The sequence below is a fragment of the Diabrotica virgifera genome, chromosome 9, assembly GCF_917563875.1.
Source record: "Diabrotica virgifera virgifera chromosome 9, PGI_DIABVI_V3a".
Taxonomy (NCBI): Eukaryota; Metazoa; Arthropoda; class Insecta; order Coleoptera; family Chrysomelidae; genus Diabrotica; species Diabrotica virgifera.
Window position 1 is genome coordinate 51,791,020 of NC_065451.1, and position 19,811 is coordinate 51,810,830.

General features: G+C 33.5%; 1 protein-coding gene across 1 annotated transcript in view; it reads left to right on the forward strand.

Moving 5' to 3' along the window:
- LOC114327195 (ATP-binding cassette sub-family C member 4) overlaps positions 1–19,811 on the forward strand; it is a 167,827-nt gene that overhangs the window by 126,306 nt on the left and 21,710 nt on the right. Inside the window, exon 7 of the mRNA XM_028275725.2 lies at positions 18,955–19,345. Within this exon, the coding sequence (XP_028131526.1) occupies positions 18,955–19,345 (391 nt within the window). The remainder of the gene's footprint in view (positions 1–18,954; positions 19,346–19,811) is intronic.

The following is a 19,811-nucleotide window of genomic DNA, read 5'->3' on the forward strand; positions in this document are numbered from 1 at the left end:
AAAACTATGTCGTCTGCAAATTTCAAATTTGTTAATCTTCTACCGTCAATATTCAGGCCTCGCTCTTTCGAGTTAAGTTTTTTACAAGCATATTCTAGTACTGCGGTAAACAGTTTAGGCGATAAGGTATCACCCTGTCGGACTTCTCTGCCGATTGGGATATGGTCCGTGTTTTTATGTAGTTTCACCGACATAGTTGCGTTCTTGTATGTATTGTAAATTAACATTGTGCATCGGTATTCTAGTATTCTACTCTATTCCATTTATAGACTAAGTACTCGTTTCATTTCTGATTCGTCTATAGTTGTTTTCTGTGTTGTAAAAAGACTTTCTTTTTCTTCATATTTTATTTTTACTTCTTCTCTAAAATATGCGGTTTTCTTTTTATATATATTAGTGTTCGTTACTTTCCTATCTTCAAGTGATTCTGTTGCTGAGTTAATTATATTATTTTTGGGATTTTTCAGTTTTCCTCGATGTAATCGTTTTCTAATATGTATTTCAAAGTCAGCAACCTTTTGTGATATTAACATAATATGTAAGTTATCAATCGAAGTAGCACGTAAAACGACAATAAATATCGTTCCCATACCACCAGATTGACAACAGGTGGAAATACTTTTTTTGGTTACAACCTCCCGAGATTTAAAAAAATTATAAATCATACAGGATACCGAGAAAATTAAGATGAGAGAATTTTAAATAATTCACAACCCATCTACCCAGCGTGGTAAAAGTTCCAACAAGAAAGATTCCTTAGTACTCAACAAAAGAGTAAATGAATTAAAATGTTTAAACATTTTCAATTTCTTTGCAACACGAAATTGCAGCAGCTGCATAATACTCTGGTTAAATCGGAGAGTGCAGGAAGAGTCTATACCGGTTTCGGAGGTTTTTCCTCCTCATCAGTAGTCACATATCCTCTTCTCTCCGATTTCCCCAGGTGTCATACTTTGGGCCTTTCCGAATTGCAAAGAACGAAATGCCGCGGACAACTAGAGCCATCTACCGAAAAACAAAATAAGTTATCAATCAAAGTAGCACAGAAAACGACAATAAATATCGTTCCCATACCACCAGATTGACAACAGGTGGAATACTTTCTTTGTTTACAACCTCCCGAGATTTTCAAAAATTATAAATCATACAGGATGCGGAAAAAATTAAGATAAGAGAATTTTAAATAATTCACAACCCATCTGCTCAGCGTGGTGAAAGTTCCAACAAGAAAGATTCCTTAGTACTCAACAAAAGAGTAAATATATTAAAATGTATAAACATTTTCAATTTCTTTGCAACACGAAAATGCAGCAGCTGCATAATACTCTGGTTAAATCGGAGAGTGCAGGAAGAGTCTATACTGGTTCGGTTTCTATATGTGACTACTAATGAGGAGGAAAAACCTCCGAAACCGGTATCGACTCTTCCTGCACTCTCCGATTTAACCAGAGTATTATGCAGCTGATACATTTTCGTATTGCAAAGAAATTGAAAATGTTTATACATTTTAATTCATTTACTCTTTTGTTGAGTACTAAGGAAACTTTCATGTTGGAACTTTTACCACGCTAAGCAGATGGGTTGTGAGTTATTTAAAATTCTCTCATCTTAATTTCCTCGGCATCCTGTATGATTTATAATTTTTGAAAATCTCGATTTTCGAAAACCTACTACACAGATGTACGAACTGATGAAAAAATTGGGGACACTAATAAGTAAAATTGTCAGAATGGTAAAGATGACGATGAAAAATATAACAAACGAAATAGCATTGAAAGGGCATAGATCTAAAAAGTTTGATACCAAGGGAGGATTGCGACAAGGAGCCCCACTATTAACCACTGCATTCAATTTGACATTGGAAGGAATAATCAGGAAAAGCAGATTAAACATGCAAGAAACCATATTTAAAAACGACCACGAATGCATATCATTTGCAGATTATCGACATTATTAGCAACAAGCAAGAAAAAACTACAAAAGTTAATGAAAAACATAATAAAAGATGCAAAAAAATTAGGACGTAAAATAAATGAAGTAAGGACATAGTAAGTATAGGTACGATACTGGGAGAGATCCAAAAAGAAAAAGAAAATAACATCATATTACAAACAGATGGAGAAAAAGCATACTTACTCGTTCAAGAGTCAAAGAAATTAATTACCTGGGAGCTAAAATAGATAAAAATGATCACGAAGAAGGGGATATAAAGGCAAGAATAGCTAAAGGTAATAAAAAGTATGGAGCATTACGAACATTAATGAACTCCATTAAAAAACAAAATTCAGAATTTTTAAGACTGTTATAAGACCTACAGTAACATATATGTATGCGAAACATGGGCTCTCAAAAAGTCAAAAACAGACCTTTTAGACAGATGGGAGACAAATATGTAAAGAGCAGTATACGGAGGTCTGAAAATAGAAGTCAGCAGAGAAGAAGAACCAATAAAAGCACACAGAATACGATATTTGAGTCACATCGACGGAGTAGGAAGTAAAGGAATGCCAAAAATGGTACTCTCACGAAGACCAATACAAAAGTGAAGGAAAGGCAGGCCAAGAAAAATATGGAAGGATAGTGTGGATAAAGACCTGAAGAAAAGTAACATTGAGGGATGGAAATAACTAGCATTGGACGGAAAGAGACGGAGGGAGGTGGTGAATGAATGTATAAAAAGACTGAAATGTAATTAAATCAAATTTATAAAACTAAAATAAAATGTAATCAGAAATGTAAAGGTTTCAGCCCTAGGAATCCAAGGCCTGTTGAGGTTAATAAATAATAAACTAAAAATACTAAATTTACTATTCTCCAAATTCTCCCTCAAGTTATTACTGTCTACTGTGACTGTGTGTGTAATAGGAAACAAAATGAAAAAAAAAGGTTGGAAGAAAAGAAAACAACATCATAACGACATTTTAGTCCAGAAAGCCACTGCGCATCCGCTAGGAAAAATATTCCGATTCGGATTGTTTGCACAATCTTACTAAAAAAGGACCCCTTTTAACAAATTTGCATGTTGCCAGGACCAAAAGTGGGTCAAAAATTTTTTAAACGTTTTTTTTTGTTTTTTCTTAATAGTAGATTATACCACGAGTCAATAATGATGGCTATTATTCCCGAGGAATATTTACGAACCGAGCCGCGTTAGCGGCGAGGGAGTAACATTCCGAGGGAATGAGAGCCATTATTGCGAGTAGTATACTCTACTTTCATCATCCAGCCTCAAAAGTCCACTGCTGAACATAGGCCTCCTCCCCTCGTTTCCAACCCCATCTATCCTGCGCCGCCCTCATCCAGTTTTTATTTACCTTTCTTAAGTCGTCAGTCCATCTTGTAGGCGGTCGACCGACGCTTCTCTTGTCTTCTCTTGGCCTCCATTCCAATAACCTCTTCGTCCATCGCCCATCTGTCATTCTGGCTACGTGTCCTGCCCATCTCCACTTCAACCTGGCTATCCTCTCGATGACGTCAGTCACCTTTGTTCTTCTCCTGATTTCTTCGTTTCTGATTTTGTCTCGCAGAGTTATTCCTAACATTGACCGCTCCATTCTTCTCTGCGTGACTCTTAGTTTGGTAGCCGAGGCTTTAGTTAAGGTAAGTGTTTCTGATCCGTACGCCAAGACTGGGAGGACGCACGGATCGAATACCTTTCTCTTTAGACATGTGGGTAACTCACTTTTAAAAGTTTCTCTCAGTTTTCCAAATGCTGCCCACCCAAGACCGATTCTTCTCTTCAGCTCATGAGTCTGGTTATCCCTGCCAATCGTAATTTCATGTCCCAGGTATTTATATCTATCTACGAGTTCTATTTCCTTCCCACCAAAACTGATGTTCTGGTTGGGTACCAAATTTGTCATTATTTTTGTTTTTGAGATGTTTATATTTAAACCAACATTTTCTGTAGCTACAACGAGTTCTTGTACCATCTCTCTTGCCATACCTAGATCCTCAGCTACTATGACTATATCATCGGCGAAACGTAAGTTGTTTAGGTATTCTCCATCTATTTTTATTCCCTTTGTCATCCAATCCAAACTCTTGAAAGCATGTTCTAAGACCGTATTAAAAAGTTTAGGTGACATTGGGTCTCCTTGTCTAACCCCCCGTTCTATTTTTATGCGATTGCTGTTAGTATGTAATTTGACAGTGGTTGTTGCCTGTAAGTATATTTTGTGTAATAATTTTGTATACCTATAATCTAGCCTGCATTCTTTAAGCGCCTGTAATATTTTGCTAAGTTCAACTGTATCAAAGGCTTTATGAAAATCGATAAAAACTAGAACTAGGGGTTTATTGTATTCCACTACTTTCTCTATCAGGGTTTTTATACTTTGTAGATGGTCATTTGTTCCGTAATTTTTTCGGAATCCTGCCTGTTCTCTTGGTTGATAAGTCTCTAACTTTCTTTCCATTCTCTTAACTATTATTCGCGTAAATAACTTATATAAATGGCTGAGGAGGCTAATCGGTCTGTAATTCTCTAAATTGGCTTTGTCTCCTGCTTTGTGTAATAGAATCATAGTAGCGTTGTTCCAGTCTGTTGGAATATTGGCGTTTATACTCTACTTTATCTACGACAAATTAATTAATTTAAGATTTTTAATGAACAACTTTATTTGTTAAAAACATTAAAATTAGTAATAGTACAATTAATAAACTGAATTGGTTGAGAATCATCATTAACTTTAGTAGAGTTTTTAATACAAATATTTGGGATCTCGATTGCTGTAGAACAAGAAGACGGTACATTACTGTTTATCTCTTTAGCGATAGTATCTGCTGTAGTTGCCTTGTTTCTCATAGACTGATCAATGTATCCTTCAGCTACCTGTGTTGACTTCCAGCCCCCATGACGCTCTCAACACAAACTGTCAAATATATTATTCGTTTGACAGTGACACTTTTTGAAGTTGATTATTTTTTTTCGGTGGTGAATTTTGTGATTGTTGTGCCAGAGGGATTAATAGCTATTAAACCCGCATTATTAATCCCTAAGGGATTATTATATGGCATTATATTGCAAACACCACAAGTATAATACATATATTATGTATCAGTCGTAGATAAAATTATTTTTTTTGCATGGAACAAAGTTATTTTTAGGTTTTTTTGATCATTCCAAACAGAAAAGGTCTTTAGTGACTTTTCTCTAAAGTTCACAGTTTTTGACATATAAGCGATTAAAAATTTAAAAATTGCGAAATCAGCCATTTTTAACTTCCAAAAACTATGTGAAAAACTGAAAATTTGAATGTTACCAAAGTAGGTAGATACTCTTTAAACATCGATTGATGAAATCCCGAAGAGTTTTTTGCAATACAATATTCAAAACTCCTTTGTTTTTTAATTGCTAATCAAGCGTGCGCGACACTATTTTCCACCGTTGCGCGTTGCATATGTATACAGTATACAGTATGGTGCAAATGAAAGGAATAAATTCGATATTTCTTATACTGGCGACTTTAAGGAAAAATCCCGAAACAGGCCGATTTTTATTTTTAAGTTATGATATTGTGGCATATATGGTATACTAGTGACGTCATCCATCTGGGCGTGATGACGTAATAGATGATTTTTTTAAAAGAGAATAGGGGTCGTGTGCTAGCTCATTTGAAAGGTTCTTCAATTCTCTATTTAGCAATATAAACATTTACATAATTATCTATACAGAGTGTCCAAAAATTTTTATTAAATTAAATTATTTGACAAAAAAGAAGAATGTATGTAATTTATTTAATTTAAAATACATTTTACTGCTTTCACAAATCAGAAAACAAAGTTTATTTTACAAATAAACATTGCTTTTCGCTTAAATTAAATGTCCAAACTTCCAAGAAGCAGGTGGCTGGCGGGAGCTGGCTTGAACATTGAATTTAATCGAAAAGCAATGTTTATTTGTGAAATAAACATTTTTTAGTTTTTTGGTAAAATGTATTTTGAATTAAATAAATTACATACATTCTTCTTTTTTTTTCAAATAATTTAATTAAAAACTTTTTTTGGACACCCTGTATAAACAATTATGTAAATGTTTATATTACTGAATAGAGAATTGAAGAAACTTTCAAATGAGCTAGCACACGACCCCTATTCTTTGACCAATTTGGCCAAGGCAACGGCGGAGGTGTGAGCCGGTGTGTTGTCATGGTGGAAGAGCACTTTTTTCTTTGCCAAATGGGTTCGTTTTTTCTTCAATTCGGCGTCGAATCGGCCCAATAATTCGGCATAATAGGGCGGTGTGATCATTTTGCCCCTCTCCAAGTAGTCGATGTAGATCACACTTGTGAATTTCAGAAAATGCTGGCCATCACCTTTCCGGCCGATTGGACAGTTTTCGCCTTCTTCGGAGCACGTTCGCCGGGTGCTGTCCACTCTTTCGAATGTTTCTTGGTTTTTGGTGTATACCAGTAAATCCATGTTCCGTCCACGGTTATGAAACGACGTAAAAACTCCTTTTGGTCACACTTCGCGGCACCCATCGCTCCGACAGCTTTCTCATGCCCAAAATTTCATGCAGAATATGACCTACGCGGTCTTTTGAGATGCTTACTGCGTTAGCTATCTCGCGCACCTTTAGTCGGCGGTAGGGATGGCGGTTTTTGACAAAACAGCGGTTTTCGGTTATACCGTTTTTTTTTCTTACGGTTTAACTTGGCGGTTATAACCGGTTTTTCCAAAAACCGGTTTTCGGTTTTTTTTAATCCAATAGTTATTTAATCCAATGTTACATTTACAATGCACTTTAGTTTGTGATACTCAACTCGATACTCGATATCAATATGATCAAAATTAGTACTATCGAAAGAACGTCAATATCAATATAAATAAAACACAATTTTTAATAAAACCATTTTATTTTATTATTATTATATGTTTATTGATTATTATTAAATATAATATATCGTAAGATTAATATACATATTGCAATAATATACAATTTAACCCAACCATTTCACTAAAAAAAAAAATTCCCAGATTTCAAATGGGATTTAAAAAAAATAATATCAACATGAATATTTTATTTAAAATAAATTGGATAATGCAATTTAACTTTTATTTTTCATCATCATCATTATCAGTAGCTCGACAACCCTTTTTGGGTCCTGGCTTGTTCTAGGATTTTCCGCCATTCTGTTCTGTTCCTTGATTTGTTCTTCCAGTGGGTAATCTCAAGTGTTTTCAGATCTTGTTCCACTTGTTCCATGTATCTAAGTTTGAGTGTTCCCTTTGACCTTCTCCCTACTGGTGTTTGCTTCATTTCATTCAACTTTTATTTTTACTATCATCAAAAAAAATTATCATGTATTTCTTTTACCACGTTTGTATATTTGTATAATAGGTACATTTTAACTCATTTAATACTTCCTGTATGGGTATATCGTTTTGAAAACGCAGGGAAATCCTTGGAGATTCGTATTCGTAATCGGTTATTCGATATTCATAGTCAGAACATTATTTTTGGTAATCAGAAAAAGTCATTCACCCATTCAATGTCAAGAGTCAAGTGTAAAAAATAGATGATGTTTGCGTCTACTTCAACCAGATCACTTCTTATGTAAATATTATGATTACCAATACCTTTTCAACGAAATATTATAATAAAACTTAATTGTTTCTGGCTGATGTGGGTTTGCATTTTCAGTTTGCTTCTGTATTTATAAATTAAAATTTGAATTATGGTTTTGTTTGGAATAATTACTTAACAATAATAATTACTTGACAATAATAATTATGATTGGGATTCAAAATAATACCTAACCTAATCCTAATCACCGTAAAAACCTAATAACCGGTTTTAATTTAAAAAGAAAAAAACGGTTATAACCAGGATAAAAAACAACCGGTAAAACCGGTTATTGCGAAGTAAAAAAAACCGGTTTTAGGTTAAAACCGGTAGGTTTTTTCCATCCCTAGTCGGCGGTCTGCCAATACAAGATCGTGGAATTTTATCAGGTTATTCTCCGTGGTAGCCATCAAAAACTGACGTTCGTCCACGTTAAAACATATTAAACAAATTTTTGACAGTTGCCATCGAAGGAGAAGAGTCACGTACGCTCTTTGATTCCGCTGCGTGATTTCTCTTCCAAAAACAAGAATCGAATCACCGACCGATATGGCTCTTTTTCCATTTTATTAAAATCCGCGGACACGCTGACTTTCACACGCAATCACAACAATACTATAATTTCGACTTGGCTAAAATTTTGACATTAGTTATCTAGGACAGTGGTTCCCAACCTTCTTCCCATGATCGCCCCCTTAGACAGGTTTCACCGGTTGTGAATACTATAATCGCCCCCTCCCCAATTAAATTGAAACAAAAAATTATTCAGTACAATATTGATTTATTTTTACATTTCGTAAAATGATACATGGTAAGTCATCATTCAATCTTCGCTTGTCCACTGCTGGACATAGATCTCTCTCATAATTTTCCCTCTATTTCGATCTTGTGCCTCTTGCATTTTGTCCGCGTGTTGGTGAACATGGTTAGTAATAATTGTTAATTTCTCCCTTGGGCCTGGTGTTACTCACATAATTTCTTTATGTCTGGCTCAATGTTGGTTAATAGCTTTGTACCCCAAATCCCCTCCATGGTGGAGGCATTATGTTTGAAGATTCTCAGAATAACCACATGATGATTTCTGGGGAATTTTGTCAGACCTCCTCTCTGTATATTTCTTCAAAAATAGATAGTTTGTCAATGAATGCTCCGACTACTCCATTCGCTTTGGCCATATTTATGTTCTTCCTTTGTAATTCCAGATTCGTTCCATTTAATTTTTCAGAAATATCTGATAGTTAGGCGATGTCATTTTGCTTCCCTTGTAGTGCTGTACTCAGTGTGGGGTCAGTAGTTATCAGAAATTCGATAATAATAGTATCCATGAGACTGCAGAACCGCCGTAAGCAATTCCCTTTCGAAAGCCAGCGGACTTCCGTTTGTAGTACTGTAGTAGCAATGTATTAAATATCTCATAATTTTCTTTACAGAGTGTCAGAGTGTACGAAATATTCCATCATTCTTTGGTTTTGCTTTAATTTTATTTACCTCATCTATGACAAGACCAATATTTACATATGAAGCACATACATGGACCTTCATGAAGGAAAATATGGAAAGAATGGCCAATACTCAAAGGGCAATGGAAAGAAAGACGCTGGGTATCAAGATAAGTGACAAAAATAAAAATACATGGATAAGAAATAAAACCAAAGTGAAAGATCTAAACAAACATGCAGCTACTCTCTAGTTAAAAACATGATAAAACAACAGACAAAAAAACGGAAGATGGAATGAAGCGACAATCCACTGGAGACCTTGGGACCGTAAAAGAGGAAAGGGCAGACCACAGATGAGATGGTCGAATGACCCAAAAAGATACGCTGGGACCAGATGGACTGGATTAGCACTGAACGAAGAAGAGTGGAAAAATAAGGGGGAGGCCTACGTTCAACTTTGGACAAATGAAGGGCAAAAGATAGATAGATGACAAAACGACCACAATTTTAACCGTACACTTTTTGTTGGAGTCAGATCGGCAGGGTCGGTACCTACTCTCATCATGCTTATCCCACTTCTATCCCTTAATTAAAATTAAATTGTATCATGATTCATAGCCCTCTGTTACTAGACGAGATGTTTGTGTTATTATTACCTGCATTGGTGTACATTTAATTACTTTTTATTATCCTATGGATATCCGATCGAAAGTATTGTTTTTTCTTCTCTATTACCCATTTCTCTTTTCCCAGATGCTAATAGCCCACCTTATCGCCCCCTTTTCTCTATTGCACCCCATATCGCCCCCTTCGCTCTATCGCCCCCTGAAAATCTCAAATCGCCCCCAAGGGGGCCATCGCCCCCCGGTTGGGAATCACTGATCTAGGAGAACGCATTAAATAACAGTGCACTTCATTTGCGATAGTGGCGCCATGGGGCGGAGAAGCTATGTACTTATCGGACTGCCCTAGTATACACATGCAACGCAACGGTGGAAAATAGTGTCGCGCACGATTAATTAGCAATTAAAAAACAAAGGAGTTTTGAATATTGTATTGCAAAAACTCTTCGGGATTTCATCAATCGATGTTTAAAGAATATCTACCTACTTTGGTAATATTCAAATTTTCAGTTTTTCACGTAGTTTTTGAGGGTTAAAAATGGCCGATTTCGCAATTTTTAAATTTTTAATCGCTTATATGTCAAAAACTATCAACTTTAGAGAAAAGTCACTAAAAACCTTTTCTGTTTGGAATGATCCCAAAAACCTAAAAAAACTTTGTTCCATCCAAAAAAAAATTTTTAGGAAAAAAACAAAAAAAAAACGTTTAAAAAATTTTTGACCCTCTTTTGGTTCTGGCAACATGCAAATTTGTTAAAAGGGGTCCTTTTTGAGTAAGATTGTGCAAAAAACCCGAATCGGAATATTTTTCCTAGCGGATGCGCAGTGGCTTTCTGGACTATTTAGGACAGAAAATATATTGAGATATGTATCTAATTTAAGATACAACCTAATAATTCATACGAAATTGTATTTATAAAATATGTCCTGAAAGCGAAAAATATTATTTCAATGAAACCTCAAAATTTTATTAAAGGTTAGAATAAATAGACATTAAAAGCTACACAATACGCTGTGCAAACTCTTCAGAGAAATGTAATGAATGAAATATGTTTACCCGTTATTGAACAAGAAGTAGCTGAAAAGAAAATACATACCTATCTTGACAGCTAAGTAACCGAAAAGTAAAATATCTGAGAAAAACATCATTTATAAATATATGTTGAAGGACTTTTATAAAATAATATAAAAAAATGAAATACACTCTGGAGCATAATACAAAACAGCCGCCTTATTAAAATTTTATTATTGAATATTTTTTATTCATGGTTCAATAGGTAGCAACACGTTAACTGCCGATCGGTTCTGGATAAATTCTCACAAAGAACCGCTTACTTTTTGATAGATAGACGTTTATTAATGAAGGCAAATGCAAAGGCAAAGTTTTCAACCTATGTAATATAAACATTAATAATATTGGAAAATATTATAAATATTGCTAAAAGATTTTTAATTGAAAACTTATTGGTCCATTTCCCTGGTAACACCTCCATGGCTTCTAAAAATTGCAAGCCAGATGGATGCTGCATTGAAGAAGACAAGAGGGAATTCAAAAACTTTCAATTCACGACCCCGTCTGTTCAGCTGGTAAATTCCAACGGAAAATAGACCTAGTTACTCAACGGAGTAAAGACCAATATAAAAATAAAATAAAAATTCCATTTTTATTCAGTTGCAATGCAAAGGCAAAACTGTCTTATTTTTTACTTAGAACAGGAAGCGCAGTCCAGCACTCTAAATCGACGATTTTCGACTCTTTTTGGAGTCATTATCGGAGAGGCGTAGGCTTGCTGCTCTGTGCTCGAAGTATAACATACGTAATCAGTTGTTTGTTGTTTGTTTGTTTATTTTATTATTTGTCTGATTAATTATTTAGATGGGAAATAAGCCACAATTAAATTGAAAAAATAATTTTATTAACGTTTCGAAGCCCAAATCGGGTTTCGTTGTCAAAATACAAAATACTACTAAATTAAACAAAAATGTTGTTGCTAAGTAAAAAAATTCTCCTAATAATTTATTTAATTTGACTCATTTATATTGGCAATTAGACGTATATTATACATTTTAAAGTAGAAGACTTGCGTCAATGATATCGCCAATATTTATGAGTTGCGTTCCTGGGACGACTTTACTAAAAGATAGTTCATTCGATTACACGAAATCAATCCCAACTCAAGAATATCCATCACAAAAACATTATAGGATGTGATCTGTCTTTAAAAAGTCAACCAAATGCAACGATGACAGTAAAATTCTCGCGTTAGAGATCCCATAGTAAATCACGAGGGAAAACCAGGAAAAAAAACCTCGTGATACTATCCCGACATCGTAAGTATTTGGTCTTACATTTAATTTACTTTTAAAAACTAATACCCAATTCTGACTTTAACATGTTTAAATTATAAATAAAATTAATAATACATAGGTATACAATAAGTAATACTAAAATATAACATTTGTACTAACTCGATATGTAATTGACTTACTAATTTATTTTAGTTTATTTACAAATGTCCCATTAGATAAAACTTTAAACATAATCAAAACGAAATTAAAGAATGATAATACATTGACAACTAGAACAAGACTAAATGTATCAGCTATAATGGAGTTATTGACATTATGTACTAATAATACAGTCGGAAAAATGAAAGAATACCCATGAACGAACATATAAAACACGCTGTATTTTCCTATCACCGTGTCACAAAGAAAATTGTCCAGCTCAAGTACATGTAATAATAATTATTATATTATGTACTTGCGTTGGCCAGTTTTCTGTGTGACATGGTACCAGGAAAATACAGCGTGTTATATATGTTCGTTCATGGGTATTCTTTTATTTTTCCTACTGTACCTATTTTCAACTAAATAATGAATTCTATAAACAAAATTTTGGTTTAGCAATGGCCTCTTCTTTATCTCCATTATTGGCTAATATATTTATGGAGGATTTCGAAAATAATATCATTTCTAAACAAAATTTAAAACCCACAGTATAGTGGAGATATGTAGATGATGTGTTTTAAATATGACCTCATAGATCAGAATGGTTGGATACATTCCTGAATATTATAAACGATCAAGAAGAGACAATATAATTTACAATGGAAAAGGAATTCAATAACACTTTGCCTTTCCTCGATGTTTTAGTCTCAAAGAAGGATACTGGATATGAGACTCAAGTGTATAGAAAACCAACACACACCAACAGATATCTCAATTACAAATCAAATCACAACATCAATGTTAAAAAGGGAGTCATTAAATCCTTATATGATAGAGCCAAAATTACTTGTTCTAACGAAAATTCATTTTTAGAAGAAAAACAATTGTTAACATCTGTTTTATTAAAAAATGATTATCCTTTATCGTTTATAAATAAGGAATTGTCAAGATTGGATCGAATGAAACAGAACAACTTAGAACGGGATCCTACAACATTCACAAGAAATAATACGAGGAAAATATCAATACCATATAATATTTATAAAAGGACTATCCGAGAAACTTAAAACAACAGGAAATAAATTCAACATTTCAACAACATTCAAAACATCAAACACATTGAGATCTATTCTATCTAAAACTAAACCTAACAATGAACAAGAAAGAACAAAGAATTGCATTTATAGAATACCTTGTGAATGCGAACAATTTGGTGACACATCAAGACCATTAAACGTTAGAATAAGTGAACATCAGTCTTATATTAAAAATAGAGCATTTGATAGATCTCAAATATGTCAACACGCATGGGATAATGAACATAGAGTTCAGTGGAGAGATTCAAGTATAGTTCTGAAAGAATCAGATAGTAAAAAGAGAACAATCAAGTAAGCGGCTCTAATTATGCTAAATGAAACCAATTGTGTCACAAATTCCTCGGTAGAATGTGGTTACCCATACTGAAAGAGGAAGTCAATAGAAAGAAAATACCACGATTAGTAAGTGAATAACATATCGAGTTAGTACAAATTTTTTATTTAATATTACTTATTGTATACCTATGTATTATTAATATTATTAATAATTTAAACATATTAAAGTCAGAATTGGGTATTAGTTTTTGAAAGTAAATTAAATGTAAGACCAAATACTTACGATGTCGGGATAGTATCACGAGGTTTTTTTTCCTGGTTTTCCCTCGTGATTTACTATGGAATCTCTAACGCGAGAATTTTACTGTCATCGTTGCATTTGGTTGTCTTTTTAAAGACAGATCACATGCTATAATTTTTTGTGACGGATATTCTTGAGTTGGGATTGATTTCATGTAATCGAATGAACTATCTTTTAGTAAAGTCGTCCCAGCAAAGCAACTCATAAATATTGGCGATATCATTTTAAAGTCTTCTACTTTAAAATGTATAATATACGTCTAATTGCCAATATAAATGAGTCAGATTAAATAAATTATTAGAAGAATTTTTTTACTTAGCAACAACATTTTTGTTTATTTTAGCAGTATTTTGTATTTTGACAACGAAACCCGATTTGGGCTTCGAAACGTTAATAAAATTATTTTTTCAATTTAATTGTGGCTTATTTCCCATCTAAATAGTTAATCATAAAAATGCCACAAGGAAATAGCTTCAGAACAACATTATTTGTCTGTCATAATAAATATAATATAATGTCATACCAATCAAATACACTGCTCAAAATGTTCAAATCTTACTAAGAATCGTATCAGTTTTTTTAGTAACCAACTCTACATAATGTTGGTTATCAGATAACACTGGCGAACAATTTGAAACTCAATTTTTGTTGAGTTAGATTTTTTAGATGTTTGCTATAGAATTAAACGTGCTGGTTTCAAAACTGTTTTTAGTTTTCTTCTATCACGTCACGTTCGTTTTCTATGTGGGTGGGGGAATGGCGCGCTGATAACTGCAACTGGTCTAGACTTGCCTGTTCAGTTAAGTCTGTTATACTGTGGTGATGGTGGAACGTTGTATGCCGGTTAGCAGTATTTAATATTTCGTTACTGAAGTGTATAGAACTACTAAGTGTCTTTGAACTGAAACGTTTCCTTATGGCTACCTCTACTCCTACACGTCGTAAGTGCGAAAACAGCCCCAATTCGTTTTATTATACATGGTGTCCCGAAAAAATTGGTCATAAATTATACCACACATTCGGGGGTCAAAAATAGTTCGATTGAACCTCACTTACCGTAGTACAAATGTGCTCCTAAAAAAAGTTACAGCCCTTTGAAATTACAAAATGAAAATCGATTTTTTTTCAATATGTATATCGAAAACTGTTATAGATTTTTTGTTGAAAATAGACATATATTATTCTTATGGCAGAAACATCTTAAAACAAAATTATAGTGAAATTTGTCCACCCCATAAAAAATTTATGGGGATTTTGTTCTCTTAAACCCCCCAAACTTTTGTGTACGTTCCAATTAATTCATTATTGTGGTACCATTAGTAAACACAACGTTTTTAAAACTTTTTTGCCCCCTAGTATCTTTTCTATAAGCCAGTTTTTATCGAGATGCGGCTTCTTTTTCAATATATTTACGTAACTATTTTATGGGAGTTTTGTTCCTTTAAATCCCCCAAATGTTTGTGTATGTTCCAATTAAACTATTATTGTGGTACCATTAGTTAAACACAGTGTTTTTAAAATTTTGCCTCTTAGTCTTTTTTCATAAGTCACCTTTTATCGAGATGTAACTTCTGTTTTAAAATATACCTAAAAATGTAAATTATAAATAAATTTTCAGATTATTAACAGGTCTCTACAATCGTACTTATCCATATACAAATATGTGGTGGATTCGAAAAATATTCAAAATATCTCGATAAACACTGGCATATCGAAAAAGTACTAGGAGACAAAACAGTTTTAAAAACATTGTTTTTAACTAATGGTGCCACAATAATAATTTAATTGGAACGTACACAAAAGTTTGGGGGGTTTAAGGGAACAAAACCCCCATAAAATTTTTATGGGGTGCACAAATGTCACTTTATTTTTTTTTAAGATGTTGTTGCCATAAAAATGCAACATGTCCATGTTCAATAAAAATTCTCAGAGAGTTTTCGATATATGAAAAAAAAATCGATTTTCATTTTGTAACTTCAAAGGGCTGTAACATCTTTTGTGTGCACTATTGTATATGGGTAAGTGAGGTTCGATCAACCTATTTTTGACCCCAGAATCTGTGGTATAATTTATGACCAATCTTTTCGGGACACCCTGTATATGTGGCAGTTTTACCATTCCCAGTCAAAGAACAAACATCAGTACATATGTCAGACAAGCATATTTTGCCTATTTTAAAGTGAAACTTGGTGATCAAGATAAAGCATAGGAACCTCATAAAGTGAGATATGGCCACTCAATGGGCACCTTAGTTTAAGAAGTTGACGTGATAGACAAAATCTGAGGTTATTCTCAGATTCAGACGCCAAAAATTAGTGAAAAATAAGTGTCAGATCTAACTCAACAAAAAATGTTTTCCCCAGTAAATCTATCATAGATCTTTGTCCACGGTTGTTATTGAATATATATTTTTGTTGGTCTTTGTGGTCAAAAAATATGTTGTTTATTATTCGAGCAGAAGTTTATTATGAATTCTAAATTTTCGTTTTTAACATTCTCACTATGTTTTTGCTTAATTACGGGTAACTATTACTTGTTTGCCTGTATTTTCATATTCCATCTGATTTGGTCTACTATTTATTGTAATTATTGCTCATAAAATGTTTTCCTTGTTGTTTAAGGCTTGTTATCTTCTAAGTCGTACCTATACTCTGATGATGTTCAGGTCTAACTTCTCCATTATTTTCTTTGTTCTTACAATCCTTTCTGACATTTATTGACTCTCTTTGATTTGATTTTGATATCTTTGGTTGTATTAGTAAGACCTTCTTGGGATCTGTTTTATTTCGCTACCTCACTGCATAGTCCTGTCGCCAGGGGGGTACAACTGCCTCCTTAATTCAGATGGACTTACCCAAGTTGTTTTTATGTATTTTGACCCATAGAACACGAATTTTTTGGTTAACAGTTGATCCAGATGTCGATAAGTTTGTTATAAACAAAGAACCTTTGTTTGTAACAAACAAACCTTTGTTTGTTATAAACAAAATATTTTTTTGAATTTTTTGGGTATTCTAAGCAAAAAATGTTCTTACAAGTTTCTTCGTAGGATGCATAGTTTTAGAGATAAACGCGGTTGAACTTTCAAAAAATCGAAAAAGTGCAATTTTTGAACCCGAATAACTTCTGACTAAAAAATAAAATAGCAATTCTGCTTACTGCATTTGAAAGTTCAAGTCAAATTCTATCGGTTTTGCTTATTTTCATTGCTAAAAATTAAGTTTTTATTTGTTAAACAAAGTCATAATCACATAGTGTTTCCCGTGCACAATGCATGCGTTTTAACCTTCCGATGACCAATCTTTTTTTGTTACACGGATGACCAAGGGGGGGAAAAATGACCCCAGGTCAAAAATGTCAAAAATGACAATAAACAAAAAAATTAAGTTTTTTTTTAATTTTTTTTTATTGCATGCACTTTATATCATTCAGCCAGTCACAACATGAGTATTAGTGTCATGTGTAGTGTGTATGTTGAGTAAGTGTCTTGTTACGTTGCAAAGTCGACGTAATTAGCGTAAAACTACTTGGAATTACACATAATACACGGTATTTTACTAAAAATCAACTGCAGAATATATTTTTTTATTCGTAAAATATACGAAAATATTTTAATTTCAAAATATGAGGATATCTAGAATGATATTAAAGTCAAATAAAAAAATAATGAGTTAAAAATTGCAAATACTTTTGAATTTATTAAAGAAAAACATACGCTGGGGTCAAAATTTCCCCCGCTTGGTGATCCGAAGGTTAATGTACGTAATCTACGTAGAAATTGCCTGTAAGCGCGCCTACTCGTTCGATTTCAAATGGGAAATGCATTGAAAATATCATTCAATCACTATGTGTTTATAGCTTTGTTTAACAATAAAAAAATTAATTTTTAGCAATGAAAGTAATCAAAACCGATAGAATTTGACTTGAACTTTCAAATGCGGTAAGCAGAATTGCTATTTTATTTTTCAATCAAAAGTTACTCGGGTTCAAAAATTGCAATTTTTCGATTTTTTGAAAGTTCAACCGCGTTTATGTCGAAAACTATGCATCCTACGAAAAAATTGCAAAAACCTTTTTTGCTTAGAATGACCCAAAAAATACAAAACAATGATTTGCTTTGCGAAATGTTGCTGTTATGTGATTCCTCAAGTTCTTTGTTTATAACAATCTTATCGACATCCGGATCGACTGTTACCCAAAAAATTCGTGTTCTAGGGGTCAAAATACATAAAAAAACTTGAGTAACTCCATCTGAATTAAGGAGGCCGTTGTACCCCCACTGGCGACAGGACTAGTAAATTAGTAGTTATATATGGTGTCGGCCGGTATGCGCTCGACCGTTTTGCGCCCTTACCTGAAATCGGCCGGTTTGCGCTCTAACACTTTCTTAATGGAGATGTATAGCTAATTATGTTCTTATATCGACCGTTTTGCGCTCTCTTGTAATCGACGTTTAATTTTATTCTACCATAACGATCAGGTAACGGTTAGGCTAGTAAAATTAGTTTTAAAAAATCATAAAACTATAAAAAATGGATATAGTCTAGGATGATGTGCACAGCAATTGGAAGGTGGAAACACAAAAAAATATTATGTGTGTCTTTGTACTCACTTTATAATGCTAAAAAAATCACGGCTTTTAGATTGCAATGCCTATTTTTTTTATAATTCTCATTATAGAAACACATATAGAAACATGGATAATTTTGTTTTAATTACTTGCTTGTAGCCTGTAGATATAGTAAAAATTGCGATAAGCTTTTATTTTAACATTTAAATTTAATTTAATATCTCACTGGAGTATGTGGTTCTTGATAATATTACGAACATTAATGTCTAAAGACGGAAATACCCGAAAGTTAAGTTAGGACCGAAGGTTTGGGTCTTCTTCCTTCCCCACAGATTTTGAGTCAGGTAGACTATTATTGTAGAATGAAATTAAAATTATATTGCAAGAGAGCGCAAATCGGCCGATTAAGGAAACTATAGTAGTTAGATATCTCAATTATGAAAATTGCAAAGCGCAAACCGGTCGATTTCAAGTAAGGGCGCAAAAGGGTCGAGTGCAAACCGGCCGTATTCGTTATAATATTCACCTAATTTTGGTTGAACTTTTACTCTCCATGAGATTAACACATTATGGGTAGTTATTATGTGGAAGTATTAAGATATTTATTTTGTTTGTATTTTGTTTCAGGGTCAACGTAGAACAATGGCGAGTAGACAACAAAAACAATGGAGCCTTTACTAATAAAACTCTTAATGAATCTTTAGCAAACGCAACCTATTCTACAAATGACAATAAACCTCCATTTTGGAGTACAGTGTTAACGGAAGACAACACCTTATTAATATACAGTTGCTTAGTAATACTTACCATCATACTAGCAGTGACAAGATCGATAACGTTCTTCAGATTTTGCTTGAGAGCTTCTACGAATCTACACAATTCTATGTTTGGGAAAATTATTTTTTCTCCGATGTTGTTCTTTAATACTAATCCATCTGGAAGAATTTTGAATAGATTTTCAAAAGATATTGGAGCTTTGGATGAGTCTTTGCCTAACTGCTTGGTAGATACGATTGGGGTAAGTATAAATGTTTTCTGTTTCAGCTCCTGGCTTATTTGTTCAATCTATTCTTAAGAGGTGAAAAGCTACCCAGAGAATGGAAAACGACGTATATCAGAAATGTATACAAAAATAAAGGCGACAGAAAGGATTGTAAAAAATACCGATGGCGAGAGTAACCAACTTAATTTGTAAAATATACGGGAAGATAATTAACAGCCGAATTGGAGATTGTTGAAAAGAGGTTGAAGATCAGAGTTATTCTCTTTCTGGTTGTTCTTGTGTAGACAATGTGTTCTGTCTAAAAAACAATAGGAAAACGCTTGGAATACAATACGGGGACACACATGGTATTTATTGATCTTCAAAAGGGGTGTGGTAGTGTTTCGTTAGCCAAGCGATGGGTGGCAGGTGCCAGAAGACAAGAAAATTCCGTCGAATAACATTAATGCTATGAGGGAGTTACTCGACGGCGGCGACAATA